The 17,126-nt window shown below is 39.9% G+C and overlaps 1 protein-coding gene across 2 annotated transcripts in view; it reads left to right on the plus strand.

The window, feature by feature from the left end:
- Positions 1 to 17,126, plus strand: part of MRPL13 (mitochondrial ribosomal protein L13) — a 40,899-nt gene that overhangs the window by 20,094 nt on the left and 3,679 nt on the right. Inside the window, exons 5-6 of one of the 2 annotated variants that reach the window (XM_005900750.2) lie at positions 472 to 558; positions 7,180 to 7,301. In XM_005900750.2, coding sequence (XP_005900812.1) covers positions 472 to 558; positions 7,180 to 7,301 — 209 coding nt within the window. The remainder of the gene's footprint in view (positions 1 to 471; positions 559 to 7,179; positions 7,302 to 17,126) is intronic. The other variant, XM_070382860.1, reaches the window with a different exon arrangement.

Raw genomic sequence — 17,126 nt, forward strand, 5'->3', positions numbered from 1 at the left:
GCTCACCACTACCTTCATTCTAGATTTGTGACTTACAGAGTCAGCCTCATGATGGTATGGTCAGGCTTAGTTCACTCACTGGCAGTCTCCTGATCACCCACCTCGGAAGCGGGATTAAACCTCACTAGGATCTGCTGTAACCTGTATGTAATAGATTATTTGGGCCACAGGTTCTTGTATAAGCTCAGAGAATTTCTTCTTATTCCATCTAAAATCAACACATACACAGGTTTTCTTAATGTCTTCCTTTTTTTTTCCTTTTTCTAAATACAGATAAACATTTAAAAGATGGTAATGTACAAAATAATAAAAGTTCTTTTTTATTGCTGCCACATATCTGCTTACGTCTCAGTTTTGTTCCTTTCATATTCATATCAAGTCTTAGCCCACTGCTTTTCATCACTATCTCTTACTGTGTTTATATTCCCATCACATGTTTCTTACTGAGTGCTCCATGTATCTGTTTTTCAGATTGTAAAACTAGCTATTTATGGCATGCTGCCAAAAAACCTTCACAGAAGAACTCTGATGCAGAGGTTGCACCTTTTCCCAGATGAAGTAAGTCCTCGAAGATCCTTTATTAAATTTTTAATTAAATATTTTCTCATTTTAAAATAATTGTTGTATTTGTTTTCAGTAATTTTATGTCGACTTTTGAAATATTTTTTTGCATTTTATAGTGAATACACTACAAAAACAATTGCTTCTGATTTAAATCATAAAGTGAACCATCATTGAACTAAAAATCAAAAGTCTGTAAGATCCATATTTTCATTTTAATAGCTACTTTTTTTAGAACAAGGAACTATAATTAGAGCTCCTGTTTATTTGAGGGTACTCATAGGTAATTTCATGAACTACAAAAAAGTATGAATTCACTTTACTTTTTTGTGACCTGTATAGCTTCTATGAATCATAGATTAATAGCTTGGCTTTGATTGCTAATCATCTCCCATGATATAACTTCAGAATACTTATTCCTACTCAGAACTTGTTCAGCTAAAAAGAACTTGAAAATGAAAAGACAGTTTTATTCATAACTATTATACTGGTATGAATACTTAGCTTTTCTCTCTAGTATAATATAAACACTAGAAGTTCTATATAAAGTAGTTGCGTCCAGGCTCTAGAATCAGACTGCCTGGGTTTGAATACATGTCCCACCATTTACTGACTTTGTGGCCATTATTATCTGTCTTCTCATCTGTGAAATGGGTGTAGTAATTGTACCTGCATCCTAAGATTGCTGTAAGAATTAGATGAAACAACATTTTTTAGGTACTTAGACCAGGCCCTGGAACATAGTAAGTACTACTAGTTGGTATCAATATTACGGGTTATAATTGTCCTTATAGTTCCAAGTAAAAGAATAATATAGAATTCATTCCAGAATATCAAGTTCTATCAGCTATTCAAGGCACTTGTATGTTCTATTGTTAGCTTAAATAATGCATAAGTAAATTATTCAGACTTTTACCAAAGTGGCTAATTATTAGCTTTGCTTTCCATGAATGAGTAGAATAATTTCCCCCTGTTCACTTTACCTCTGAGGTAACAAGCATGGGAGTAGTATCATCATGTAAGGATAAATGACCCTGGGCATGAAATTAAAAGAATTTTAAAACTGTTTCTGATTGTACTTTCACATATTTTTAGCAACCATGATTTCTACAAGGGACAAAGAAAACAGTAATGTCATTTTTCCCAGTTATCAAGTTAGATAGGTTTTGGGGTAAATTACTTAAATGATTTCAGTCTATAAAATAAATGAGCCCATTTCCCCAAAAAGGGATTGCTAAATTTTCAAAAACTTGACAACACATTTTACTGTCATGGCCACGAGGAAACGGGCACTCACACGCTGCGGGTAGCAGTACAAAGTGGTGCAACCCACGAGGAATCCAGGGAATGAGGTGACAGTTAACACAAAGACATACGTAAGGAGGTTCGTGCTTGGTCTAGCAGCCTCGTTTACAGCAGGCTACCCTGAAGATGCACATACACAAGATTACTGTTTCCATATTACCCGTAATAGTAATGGAAATAAACAAATGCTTATGCATAGGAAATTGGCTAAGTTATGCTATATCTATTCAGTTGAGTACTGTGCAATTATACAAAAAGGAATGACAGATACCATTGTGACTTGATAAGTAATGCTTTCCAAGATACATTATTAAGTGAAAAAAAGCAAGATGGAAAAGAATATAGGTGGCATACTACCTTTTACATGCATTTATACATGTGTATGTTTACACACACACACATATATCTTTTTGCATAAAGACACAGGAAGAACAAACAAGGACATGCAGTTGGTCACTCACTAGATCGACACAGGGAAGGATGGGGAGGAAAGAGAAGGAGCTTCTGCAGAAAAGCCTTCTAGATTATTACAGCTGTTTAGATTTTTTTTAATCATGTTAAGATTTTATATATTAAAAAAATAAAATGCCAGTACCAATAGAAGTAAGCAGAACTAGTTGTCAGACTGTGTTTTCTAAGTGCTATTCCATATTAAAAGGAATGTGATTCTTAGAGAAGTGGTTGATTCTAGGTCTGGAACAAAAAAGTTTATTTTGGAGTACACACATGCACAAGATTATTATTTCTGCATTGTTTATAATAGCAAAATAATAAGTAACAAAGTAAGACAGTGTTCAAAGACCGATGAGAAATATCAGCACACGGGAGGCAACTTGAAGTGGTGCCTGCTGAACATACACGGGGCTCTGTGAGCCTCGAAATGAAGGAGCAGAATGATGGAGTACTTGGAGTAGAAAACAGAAATCTGTGAGCCCACAGTGATAGTCCAAAAATTATTTTTAACTTATTATAATTTCCCTTCTCCTTTTTCAAGAAGGAAGAGCTCTTCTTTAGAGAAGAATGTCATCTAAACCATGTAGAAAATAATACTGAATTAGAAAAGCCACCATCATCAGTGTATCGTATACCCATTGAGTTAAACATTGTAGAACAGGATATTCACAGAGTTTCAAAACATGCCACAGAGAACTATTTAAAAAGGGAAAAGATTCTTCTATGGTAAAGCCATCTGGTCAACCACCACCTGTAACCAAGACATTAAATTTATCATCAATATGGGATAAACTGATGTTGTACGCCTCCTGCTTCGAATGAGGCACTGAAGACCCAACATAAGCTATGTAGTGTCCTGCCAGAAATGTTCATCCTGAATCTGATCATGAGGACACAGTTCTACAGATCCAAAGGAAAGAGGGCATTCTGCAGCATAGTTGGACTGGCCGCTTCAAAATCAATTTCCTAAGGAGGCCTTCCAATCAAAGGGAGCTAAAGGGCGCATTATGTACATTAAACAACATAATAACATAATAGCTGTAGCATGTGACACTTGACCTTGGAGTAGAAAAAGAAAGCTACATAAGACTTTATTAGACCACTTTGGTAAATTTGAACATACACTGTGTGTGTGTGTGTGTGTGTGTGTATACACACACTGTATATCAGGTTACAAGATGTTTCATCAATGTTAGTTTTCCTGAACATGAATTTGTAATGTGGTTACGTCAGAAACAATTCTTATATTTAGAAGATATATATGCTGAAATATTTAGGGATGAAATATTGGCAGACAACTCTCAAATGGTACAGTCAAAGAGTGTTTGGTGTATATGTGCTTATGAATAGATAGAAAGCAATCGTGTTACATTTTATCAATTAGTGAATTTATGTGAAGGCTTCATGAGTTCACTCATTTTCACAACTTTTCTGTAGATTAGAAATTCTCTTAAAAATTGCATAAACTGGGACTCCCCTGGCAGCCCGGAGGTTAGGACTCTGCTTCCACTGCCCAGAGCCTGGGTTTGAGAGCTCAGCTCCAGAGCCCAGAGTCCCAGATCGATCCCCGGTTGGGGAACTGAGATCCTGCTGGCTGCGAGGCATGGCCAGGAAACAGACAAAAGCATGAAGAGGAAAACCTGTGAAAGAGTGAATGATCACCTCCCCCCCCCTGTGCTTCTGTTTTCTATTTTTATTCTTTTCCTTATTTCCCTCTTCGGCTAACCACCCACTCTGCAGAAGGCATCATCACAGAAAGAGAAACTCTGATAAACACCCTCAGTTAGCCTGTGAGGGCTCCCTTCCCTGCGTGCGTTAAAGGAGCACTTGCCCGCCTTTCTGGTTCCACTTCGCTCAGCATCTCCATCCCTAACTGTGCACTGATTTTTGTCCATTCTTTCCGTGGATTCCTTAATAGTGGTGAAATTTGGTAAGCTCATTTCAGTCAAAATTCTATTCAGTCCAGCAAACACTTACCAGAAACCCACTAGGTTCTAAATTCTCTATGCCGAGTGAGCAGTTGTCAGTGTTAAAATTGTCTTTGCAAATGTGATCTAAGGATTTTTTTAAATAGTTTTCCAAAGAAGTGTGAAATATTCATACATTTTCATGAATACCAAACTGGCAGATAGATTTCCTTAGTAAATAAAGATAAAGGAGTAATTAACAATATTTAATGTGCCTGGGCATCCTCTGCTCATTCTGGTTCTGTGTGCTTACACTTGTGTATTTGAATATGCTGGGGAAGGAGAGTTCAATGTTTTTCAAATGCTTTTGAGTGAAGAAACAATTGTGAGTAATGTTTATTGTGGCTTTATATATGTTGATAGTGACCCAGCCTATCCAAACCATAATTTTAAAGTCATTTTAAGTTTAAAAAAAAAAAATCTTTAAATTTTTGGCGTGTTGGGTTTTAGAATCAGCTTATAGTGTAAGAGCTCTGTGATTCTTTGAAACTATTTTTAAATTGTATTTTGATTCTTAAGGCAAACGAGTAACTTGTTTGATGCCATGTGCTTGCCTAGACATTTGATTCCCAATTACACTATTGCTCTCTGCAGACAATGTGTAATCATCCTGTGTTTTGAGAATGGTTCAGATCAGATCAGTCACTCAGTCGTGTCCGACTCTTTGCAGCCCCGTGAATCGCAGCACGCCAGGCCTCCCTGTCCATCACCCACTCCCAGAGTTCACTGAGACTCATGTCCGAGTCAGTGATGCCATCCAGCCATCTCATCCTCTGTCCTCCCCTTCTCCTCCTGCCCCCAATCCCTCCCAGCATCAGAGTCTTTTCCAATGAGTCAACTCTTTGCATGAGGTGGCCAAAGTCCTGGAGTTTCAGCTTTAGCATCATTCCTTCCAAAGAAATCCCAGGGCTGATCTCCTTCGGAATGGACTGGTTGGATCTCCTTGCAGTCCAAGGGACTCTCCAACACCACAGTTCAAAAGCATCAATTCTTCGGCACTCAGCCTTCTTCACAGTCCAACTCTCACATCCGTACATGACCACTGGAAAAACCATAGCCTTGACTAGACGAACCTTTGTTGGCAAAGTAATGTCTCTGCTTTTGAATATGCTATCTAGGTTGGTCATAACTTTCCTTCCAAGGAGTAAGCGTCTTTTAATTTCATGGTTGCAGTCACAATCTGCAGTGATTTTGGAGCCCAGAAAAATAAAGTCTGACACTGTTTCCACTGTTTCTCCATCTATTTCCCATGAAGTGATGGGACCGGATGCCATGATCTTCGTTTTCTGAATGTTGAGCTTTAAGCCAACTTTTTCACTCTCCACTTTCACCTTCATCAAGAGGCTTTTTAGTTCCTCTTCACTTTCTGCCATAAGGGTGGTGTCATCTGCATATCTGAGGTTATTGATGTTTCTCCCGGCAATCTTGATTCCAGCTTGTGCTTCTTCCAGCCCAGTGTTTCTCATGATGTACTCTGCATAGAAGTTAAATAAACAGGGTGACAATATACAGCCTTGACGTACTCCTTTTCCTATTTGGAACCAGTCTGTTGTTCCATGTCCAGTTCTAACTGTTGCTTCCTGACCTGCATACAGATTCCTCAAGAGTTAGGAACACACTAAAACTAAAAAGAGGTAATTATATCTGCAGTCCCTGTGGAAATGCCCACAGGACACCAAGTATTGGTATCTTATTGTTCCTTCAGTAGACTCTCCTGAATTAACCTATCATCCAGACCCACAGTATGATTCCTTTGCCTCACTTCTGTTCCAGGAGCACAATATGAATGTCAGTTCTTTCGGTTATCCATGCTCTTCATTTTATCATTCCCCTTACTTAGTGCAGTTCTCTCAAGATGCCTCTCAAATATGTGCTTTACTCTTTAGTCTGCTTTTCGTTTACTCAGGTTCAGACTTTTTCACATCTTACCTTTCCTTTCATTTTTCTGAAGCCTCGGCAGTATGCCCAGCGGGAATCAGCTCTGGAAGGCGCCCTGAGTAAAGGCACGGGGGTTTCAGCGTGGACCAGCGCTGGGAGGGCTTGCTCGGGAGCGCTGGCCCTTGTGGACAAGGAGCCTTGGAGGGGCTAGGAGTGAGCACACTGGTGTGGCCCGGTAGTTAGAGCTGCGTCCGGAGAGATTCTTAACCAAGGAGTAACTTCTTAAAAATCGGAAGCCTTTAGAACCATGATCTTTAGATTTTTCTTTCTATATCATCCCCTAGCACAATTTCTGGTTCATAGAAGGAGTTCAGTAAATGCTTGCTGGCTAAATGACTCAAGGATCCAGCAGATTTTCATTTTTGAAAGGTTTTTTTGGCAAAAACATGAAGCGTAAATTGAAAAAGGTTGTGGCACTGGAAGCAACAGACCTCGTACAAACAGTCATCAGATGAAACATTATGAGAAGGATCCAGGGCAGTGCTTTTTTTGCTGTTGAAAGGAGGAGGAAAAAATTAAACAATATTCAGAAAAAGTAGAATTTAGTGACCAGATACTTGTCAAAATTGAAGATGTCTGATTCATCATTAGAAATGTTTGTCAAGATTAAAATATAAAATGTGTTATTGTAAACATTCTTCTATTTATTATTTCTTAATACTTACTAAGAATTACTAAGGGCTTCCCTGGTGGCTCAGAGGATAAAGCATCTGCCTGCAATACAGGGGATTCAGGTTTGATCCCTGGGTCAGGAAGATCCCCTTGAGAAGAGAACGTCTACCCACTCCAGTATTCTTGCCTGGAGAACGCCATGGACAGAGGAGCCTGGCGGCTACAGTCCATGGGATTGCAAAGAGGCAGACACAACTAAGGGACTAACACACTTACACACGAGAATTGCTAATTACTAAGAATGGATTTGAAGAAAGTAAGCCTAAATTTTTGTTTGATCTAGGATATACCAGAAGATATTCTTAAGAATTTAACAGAAGAGCTTCCTCAACCACGAAAAGTGCCCAGACGTCTAGATGAGTACACACAAGAAGAAATAGAGGCTTTCCCAAGAGTTTGGTCTCCGTAAGTCTTCTTTTCCTTCCCGTCTTTGTTTTTATTGTCTTTTTAACCTGAGTTCAGTGTTTCCTATTTGCCTATCCAAATGATAAGGTCCTTGAAGGTGGGAAGTACGAACTTTTTTCACTCCCTTGGATACTTTTTGCGGCTTTTCCCTACAAATAAACTCTAGCTGTAGGTGGTAGAACCAGAAGTCTCAAAGTCCTAAGACTTTGCTAGGTAAGTGCAAGGATGTTCATAGGGGCCTATAAATTATCAGATATTTTGTTTGGAATAACATAACTTGGATTGATTATAGTCTCTTGGAATGATAAATGAATTGTCTTTACCTAAAACCGAGTAATTCTGCATTTTCGGGATTGCTTCACTAAGCCAAGAATGAGATCCAATGAGAGTCATCCGTTCTGGACGCTTTCACAGTCTGTCCAAGTAGAGGAGTAAAAGAAGAAACACTGCTCCCCTCCCCTGTGCAGTATCTTCCGCCTGTGGCCAGAAGCCTGCTTAGGTCACACACGACTCCCATCTCGCTGTTTCTAGGCAGCTTTGCCTGGCCTGCCAGGCTCTTCGTCACCTCCTCAGCTTACGTTCTTCTCCCTTCACAGTGCTGGGCTCTCAGTAACAGACTGTACAGAACTGGCACCCCTTTTATGCCATTTATCTCTTCCATGACTTTGTGCTATCAGTTCAGTTCAGTTGCTCAGTCGTGTCCGACTCTTTGCAACCCCATGAAGCGCAGCACGCCAGGCCTTCCTGTCCATCACCAACTCCTGGAGTTCACTCAGACTCACGTCCATCGAGTCAGTGATGCCATCCTGCCATCTCATCCTCTGTCGTCCCCTTCTCCTCTTGCCCCCAATCCCTCCCAGCATCAGAGTCTTTTCCAGTGAGTCAACTCTTCGCATGAGGTGGCCAAAGTACTGGAGTTTCAGCTTTAGCATCATTCCTTCCAGAGAAATCCCAGGGCTGATCTCCTTCAGAATGGACTGGTTGGATCTCCTTGCAGTCCAAGGGACTCTCAAGAGTCTTCTCCAACACCACAGTTCAAAAGCATCAATTCTTCGGCAAGTCTTTAGAGTAGAGTACAAGTCTTTAGAGTATTCTATTTAAAATGTTTTTGACTTTGCTGACTTATTTCAAGGTTCACCTTTATTAAGTCTGCAAATAATGAGCAAAATAGTATTATTAGTGATCAGTTATATTAGTACTTTCAAATCGCCCAGCACTCTGCTAGATGGTTTACATACGCCGTATGTAATTCTCTGGCCAGTAAGAGAAATGTGTCCTTCCTGTTTTTAAGACTGAGTCAGAGGTTTGGCTGATTGTAGTACAGCCTGAATTTGAAACTAATTCCAGTCCTGTGTTCTTTCCACAAAAACAAACTTTCATTGTCTTTTGCAACAAATAGTATGAGCACTCTCTGCTGTGCGAGAGGCTGCAGTATGCAGGACACGCATTGGAGGGGCTGCCACTAGGGTACTCACGTCACTCAGTCTACGGACTGCTGTTGAGTTATGCCATGCGCTGTAAGTGTGATAGGTGCCAAAGGGATACACACGATGAAGCCTGGTAAATGCACCTTCTTCCCTGTAATCCTTGAGCTGGGTTAGGCCACCTACATAGGGTCTTGTTATAAAAGAATAAATTATTTTACTGTATTTAATCTCATGCAGTTAAACATATGTTGTCTGGTTAGCACTGATCACAGTGACTCATCAGGTAGGCACTCAGCACATACTTAATGAATGAATAAATGAAGAAATAGAGTATCTTTTTTATCAGGTTTTATAAATGAGGTAAAAATAATCTTTATAAGATATAAAGCTATTGATACTTTCATGAAATTTACATTTTAGGACAAATCATTTTAAGTTGTTCTTAGAGATTTGCATGGTCATTTACTGAAGACGTATCCAACCTACCTTTTCCTAGTTAGACTACATAGAAGTTACATTTATGGTTAAACTCAGCCCACGTAAACACAGAACGTTCTTCTAGGAAGATGTTAACATTTTTAAAAGTTCTTTAAAGGAGATGTGAAATTTAAATTAATCCTTAACTTCTAGAAATCATTTATTAGCTTAAATTTACCAGTCTGAAACCTTTTATTTACTAAAAATTCACAATAAAATAGACTGCATGTAACATAGACAACATTTACTTCAAACGTAATAACTCTGGAAAAAGCAGACTCAGGCACTCAGTTGAAAAAATGTTTTAATTTGGGGGTTTTACTAAATGTTCATTGCAGAAAATAAAAATAAGATATAAATGTAGGTAAACAATGTCGCCACACTTAACATTTTGGTGTGCTCGCTTCCTGTTTCTGTGTTAGTTTTTGTGCTGTGTATGTGTGTTTGTATGTTTTACAAACTCGGGAATCATGATTTTGCGCGAAATACGGTATCGCTGTACCTTTTCCCGATTACACGATTTTTTTCCCCACAAGCATGATCTTCAGTGGCTTTAAGATATGATACCAGTTTTATTCTGTAAATCTAAATATCTCATACCTGATTTTCTTACAGAAAACCTGTCATAATTCTTGCCGAGATGGGAAACAGGTCTTTTTTTAGAGCCTGGAGACGCCAAAGGTGGTCTTTAGTTGCGTGACCACACACACGTTATGCTTGTGGCCATGTGTGTCGTTCATGTTCTAAAGTATGTGCTAAGTGAGTTACACCAGCATAATGGTGTAATAACCATCCACAACAAATTATAGTCAATGTTGAAAGAGCACTGATCAAACTGCCTGTTTTATTGCTAAATGTTCCTGGCTCATTTAAAACAAGCTAGAAGCTGACTGAGTGCCTTCTTTATATTAAGGGAAGTAGAAAGGGCTTTTCTAGAATTATTTTAAGGAGACTTTTAGTGAAACTTGGAGCTGCCTGATCCATGTTTGAGGTATTATTCTGGGAATGGATTTTCCTGCCCCTTCTTTCCATTCAGGTTTCCCTGTGGCAGGAATACACATCAGACACCAGGCTTTCCTGTGAGCTTTAATAAAGTTGATCTTTCCTCACCACTACCACACAGTATCTGTTAACTTATATGAGTATACACTTACTGCAATTACAGGTATACTAGCCATTAAATTGTTCAACATTTTATTCTTCTGAGTATTAGAGCTGACACCAAGTCTAATTTTTTTTTTTTAAGTCACAGAATGCATATGACCAGGAAAAATGTATATATACATCTTTGTATCAACCAAAAACGTATTGCCTAAGAAACAGATGCTCCTTTAGGTCAGGGCCGTCTGACAGACTTTTCACGTTGATGCATAGCTGAGCTAGTACAGTAGCTGCTGGCTTCTGTGACTCTTGAATGCTTACACTGTGGCTAGTGTATCTCAGAATTGAATTTTCAAGTTTACGTATGTAATTTGACTTAAGTTTTAGTAGCTTCATGTGGCTTGTTGTTCAGTCGCTAAGTCGTGTCTCTTTCGTGACCCCGTGGACTGTAGCCCACCAGGCTCCTCTGTCCATGGGATTTCCCAGGCGAGAACACTGGAGGGGGTTGCCACCTCCTTCTCCAGGGGACCTTCCCCATCCAGGGACTGAGCCCATGTCTCCTGCATTGCAGGCGGGTTCTTGACCACTGAGCCACCAGGGAAGCCCCTCATGTGGCTAGTGACTACTTTAATGGACTGTGCTGTTTTAGTTGTTTACTGCTTAATAAAGTTCAAGTATAAAATAGGATATATATTAGGATCACAATTAAAATATTTGACACACCATGCCGTCCTTAAAAATGGCATTCCCCATTACTAATAGATTGGCTTTTATGAGAAAAAAATTTTTTTCTCCTTTTAGAGAAGGAACCAACTTAAAATATTCTTTTGTTCCACCCCAAATAGCTAAGGCAAGAGTATAATCTTCCTTTGGAATGTAGTAATTGGAAATTATTCAAGATAGATATGACAGGTAACCTGTAGAGACTTGACTGAAACGAATGTCCCTAGATTGCACCATAAATAAATAGACATGAAAATAGCTTGCTCTGGTTTCTGTTTCCCTAGCAATAAAACCAAACACATTTATAGTATAAAAAGGTACATTTCATAATTGAAGCTATCATTAGCTTTTGGTTCAGTGTAAGCTCTTTAGCTTTTCTGTTAGAGATGAAAATCTTTTGAGCAGCAATAACAGTTGTCAGACTAAGCTTTGAATGACCTTGAAACCAAGTCACCCAGTAGGTGACTAACAAAATTGTATTAATCTTAATTGAATAGCTAATCATTTTAAATCACTTAAAAAGTTACATTCCCTCAGGGCTAACTTCAGCATACTCTAGATTTTCTTATGCTGGTTGTTTATTTTTTTAAAAAAATGGTATACAAGACAGAAAGAAACTGATGTTTATGAGGAAACTCTAAATATGTTGTATGACTAAAGCCATTTTCTCAGATGAGAAGTATCATCCATGCACCTCAGTTAAATTAGTGTGTATCCTTGGTGTATTAGTATTTTTTACATCTCATGGATATAAAAACTGTGTCAGAGAAAGTTAGGTCAGAGTGTGTTATAAAGTTTTATTTGGCATTTCCTTACGCATTCGCCATATGAACATGGTGATCATAGGGTATGCACTTAGACCTTGTTTCTCAGAGAGAAAATAGCACTATCTCTTCTCACAGTTCAGTTGCCTGAGTTTGTAGCTTTCAAACGGTCAGCTTATTTTAATTCTGTCAATAATTATTTCCAGGATCATTGAGGTTTTGCCAACATTACAAAACCACAACAATCATGGAAATTATAATGCTGTCACTGTAATGGAAATTTTTCATTGTGTAGGGTAAAAATAAAACTTGTTTCATTTGAAACTTTTTTAATTTTCAGTTTTTCAAAATTCTGTAGGAGAGCTTTTCTTTGGAAAAAACTAGGTGTAAGGAAAATTTCAACTTGAATTGCTTCACAGTATCCACAGAATGATGAAACAAAACCAAAAAAGAAATGTGTTTTTTTACTCCTCACCCGTTAAATCCGTAATGCTTTATTTTAAGCATAGCCCCCACCTTTGCAGAGAAGCTAAGTGTGGAAAGTCTCAGCCTTCGTGAATGCTTGAAGACAGCCTGTGGGATGAGAACCCAGCCCCTGGTCTGACACTGCCCACAGAGCGCCCTTAGAAGTGGGCCTGGGCCGGGGGAGGCTGCGAGGGTGCCGGGCCCTGCAGTCGTCCTTGCTGGAAGCAGGGTTAGACTTAGGCAGTGTCACGGTTCACCTGTACAGCTCTGTAGAAAGGAAGACAGAGCCAGGAGTGGAAGCACAGCAGAGGGGCCTGGTGAGCATCCCGTCCAGGCAGTACGCAGCCTGGAGGAGGCCGGGGCATGAGCTTTCTGCTCGCCCTTCTGTGTGGAAGCTGTTCATCCCCCAAATCTGCCCCTTAAAAAATAACAGTAATTTCACCTATGGCTTTCTAAAAATGTGCTTCAGGTCAGAGACTTAATTCAAGACAGTGGAGAGGAGTTTTACCTTTTCAAAACCCATAAAGAACTGGGATCTGGGCATCTTCAAGATTTTCCATAATTGTACGCTAGTCTAGTCATGTGGCATTTTCCTGCAAGATTTAACTTAATTTTGCTGCACTTCACAGTCAGAAGTTATTGGCTGGACTCGGGGAGCAAGTTTACGTTCCAGCTTTTCCATCATTTCAACCAGCTCAGCACTGGCCTAAACCATAGACCTCAACATTTCCAGTCCTGAATTTTGCTCAAATCAAGCCTTCTAAACTATACTGTTCTTTTGGATAGGAACACATTAGGACTGGTTGCTAAAATAAAAAGCAGTCTCTGTGTAAGAAACCAAAACCAAATCATTTATATTCCCTAGCCAATAGAGCTATGACTTAAAAGTGACAGTTGAGTGCAACAATAATTCCTATTCATTTTTATTGAAAACAATTTGCGTTTTAAAGAAGTCAGACGGTCTTTTTTTATATTGGAGCATGCTTCATTTACGTGCTGTGTTAGTTTCAGATGTACAGCACAGTGATCCAGTTACACACACACGCCTATTCTTGTTCAGATTCTTTCCCCACATAGGTTATTACAGAGCATTGAGTCGAGTTCCCTGTGCTGTACAGTAGGTCCTTGTTGATTATCTGTTTTATATATAACTGTGTGTATGGGCCTCCCTGTGGCTCAGCTGGTAAAGAATCTGCCTGCAATGCAGGAGACCAGGGTTCAGTCCCTGGGTCGGGAAGATCTCCTGGAGGAGGGCATGGCCACCCACTCCAGTGTTCTTGCCTGGAGAACCCCATGGACAAGGAGCCTGGCAGGCTGCAGTCCACGGGTCGCGAAGAGTGGACACGACTGACCAGGCACACAGCAGTGTGTGTGTGAACCCTGACCTAATTTACCCCTCCCCGCTTTTCCTGTTTGGTAACCATAAGTTTGTTTTCTGGTCTGTGAGTCTCTTTCCATTTTGCAAATAAGTTCATCTGTATCATTTTTTGGATTCCACACACAAGTGATATCATGTGCGGTTTGTCTCTGCTTAGTATGATGAGTCGGACACGACTGAAGTGACTTGGCGGCGGCAGCAGCGTGACCACGTCGCTACAGGTGGCAGTGCGCCGTCCTTCTTACGGCTGAGCAGTGCCCACTGTGCCTGAGAGTGCGCTTGGTTTTAAAGGAGTCCCCACTGAGCACTTCCTGGTCGGCTGCTGGCAGTGTCTGGGTGAACGAGCCTGGCAGTGCCCACTGTGCCTGAGAGTGCGATTGGTTTTAAAGGAGTCCCCACTGAGCACTTCCTGGTCGGCTGCTGGCAGTGTCTGGGTGAACGAGCCTGGCAGCACACTTGCTCTGCCTGTTACCTGTACAGCTGCCATCTTCAGTTCAAGGAGTATGAACTCGGATCCCAGATTTCCTGGGATGATTTATTCCAAATAATTGCATTCTTCCAGTGAAAGTGACTTAAAACTCTGTCAACCTGACCGTTTATATCTCTTAAGATTATTCCACTATCCAGATTTTATCCTAGTCTTTTAACTGTTTTCTTGGAGTAAGCATTTTACTTATTATTTAAAAGTGAAAAGATATAAAGCCTAAAGGAGAGTAAAATATTTTTGAAATTTATTACACTTAAGTTATACTCTGTGAAGAATTGATGCTTTTGAACTGTGGTGTTGGAGAAGACTCTTGAGAGTCCCTTGGACTGCAAGGAGGTCCAACCAGTCCATCCTAAAGGAGATCAGCCCTGGGATTTCTTTGGAAGGAATGATGCTAAAGCTGAAACTCCAGGACTTTGGCCACCTGATGCGAAGAGTTGACTCATTGGAAAAGACTCTGATGCTGGGAGGGATTGGGGGCGGGAGGAGAAGGGGACGACAGAGGATGAGATGGCTGGATGGCATCACTGATTCGACGGACGTGAGTCTGAGTGAACTCCGGGAGCTGGTGATGGACAGGGAGGCCTGGAGTGCTGTGACTCATGGGGTCGCAAAGAGTCAGACACGACTGAGCGACTGAACTGAACTGAACTGAGTTATACTCAGTGTCATGAATTTACAACAGAAATTTGAATGCTCTTTTTCCTTTGGAAAATAAATTCATCGTAATGGGATGAACACTGTTGTCTATTTGAACTACAGTATAAACCATGTGTTTTGTAGCTTTATGTTTCATTTTATTCAAAAACCAAATGCATTTTTTTCTGCCATTTTACAATGAAAGCTAAAATTTCCAAAAAGATTTTTCCTGAACTCAGAAGATTCTTCATAGAAATGTCCCCAGTTTCAAGATAATACAGATGTGTTGGTTTCTTAGCATTTTTGTGTTCTGAACTTGAGTGTCTTCATTTTTGAGATGTGTCTGCTTCATTTTAGCGAGTGACAGTGTTGTGCTTGTGTAACTTGGCGAGTGGCAGCTAGTGTTTTGCATGAGGATTCGTGTGGTAAAGGATTTGCTATAGAAAATGGGGAACCATGTGAGCTGTGGTATGATTTCAGATGCCCAAGCAATCACAAGCACATAGGATACTTTCTACAGCTCCCAGAGGCCTTTGTGTCTTCATTCGAAAAAAGTGATATTATTGTGCAAAGCTACATTGCTTTTAAAGGCAGTTTTCTGCTGGTGACAAGTATTAAGCTCTAAGTGAGTTGTTGCTGTAAAGCATTGAATACCTATGAAGTTTAGCACACTTTAGAAAATGAATTAAGAAAGTCTTACGTAGGCAAACTCTTTGAAGATTCGTTAATCTCCAAGTAAACCCTAAATGCGTGTATGAGAACGTCAGACTTTGAGCTTTCTCTTCAGAGGTCGGTGTGTGTGTGTCTCCCTCTGTTAAAAGCGCTCTCAAGACAGGCTGCGCCTCGCTCTGCCGTTTCCCGCGCCCAAGGTGGACCTGGTGCTCAGGAATCTTGGTTGAAGGAGACTGAATGAGTGGACTCGTACCTCCCTTAAAGAGGAATTGACTTTTAATTCATTGTGTGATGAATTCATATCTTGGTCTTTGTTGCTTATTTAAATATTGCTTAATGCCTCTAGCTAAACTAGGATTTTCTCTCAACAGTCTGCTTTGGTGCAACTCTGGTGTACCCAATTTTGGATACTTTGTATTACATATATAAAGAAAAGACCGTGCTAATTTCATTAATTTAAGTTTTATTTCTATCAATAACTTTCTATTAAGAATTAATAGGTCTTAGCTTTTTATAACAGCACATGAAATGTCTCCAGAGTTTTCCTGAGGTTCTAAACTATTGTAAAATGAAAGCGGTTATTATTTACAGATTGTTGTTGTTCAGTCGCTAAGTCCTGTCTGACTCTCTGCAACTCCATGGACTGAAATCCAGTGGGCTTCTCTGTCCATGGGGTTCTTCAGGCAAGAATACTGGAATGAGTTGCCATTTCCCCCTCCAGGGGATCTTTCTGGACCAGAGATCCATCCCACGTCTCCTGCATTGGCAGCCGGATTCTGTAGCACTGAGCCACCTGGGAAGCCCTTATTTCCAAATGTGTTACCAGTGTAAATATCTGCTAGTTCAAAACTTCATACATTATATTTGCAATGAAACAAAGAACTATGGCTAATACAGACTAAATTACCTGTCGTCTATCTGGCAAAAGATCAAGCCATTTCATTAAAAGTTCATTAAAGTTTCAAACAGCATTTAAGTATCTGTAGGCTGAAAAGGAATATTCTAGTTGCCAGATTTCCTGTTTTTAAAAATTACTTAATCTAGAAAGGAGAGTACGTAGATCTAAACATAAAATAGGATAAACGTGTAGCAACATCTGAGAATTCAGTTCTGATTAAGGTAATGTTGCTGTACATACATTAGCTTTTAAACTAATACAGTTTTAAAAATTTAAAGAACCTTAATACAGTGACATTCACTCAGTTAAAGCTACAATTAATCTTTCTTTGATGACAGACGTCAAAGGAATTTTAGTATCCAGCCTCTGTAGATGTTATCATAATTTATAGTTAGCTGTTGTTGTGTCAGAAAAGCATAAAACTGCCTATTAATAGAGTCCTCTGGTGGGTAAAGAGCCAGAAGGGTGCTATATATCAACTGGGAAAATCTCTTGCTAATAAGGAATTGTGTTGTTTTCTATTAGGCGCGGCATAGCTTTAGAAATTTCTACCGAAAGTGCTTCTTCAGCATCTTCAGTCACCTCCTCTGTCTTAGGAATAGCTCTGTGGGAGGTCTGAGGTCCATGGACCAGACTTGCACCACAGGGGAGCCTGTTAGAAATGCAGAGTCATGACCTTTTACAGACTTAACTGAATCCAAATCTGCAAGTGATTCGCATGCCCGCTGCTGTTGGAGATGCGCCCAGGCACACGGCCCTCCCTTCCCGTTCTCCTGCCGGGTGGGCCTGCTGTT

Source organism: Bos mutus, chromosome 14 (genome assembly GCF_027580195.1).
Source record: "Bos mutus isolate GX-2022 chromosome 14, NWIPB_WYAK_1.1, whole genome shotgun sequence".
In the NCBI taxonomy this organism is placed as follows: Eukaryota; Metazoa; Chordata; class Mammalia; order Artiodactyla; family Bovidae; genus Bos; species Bos mutus.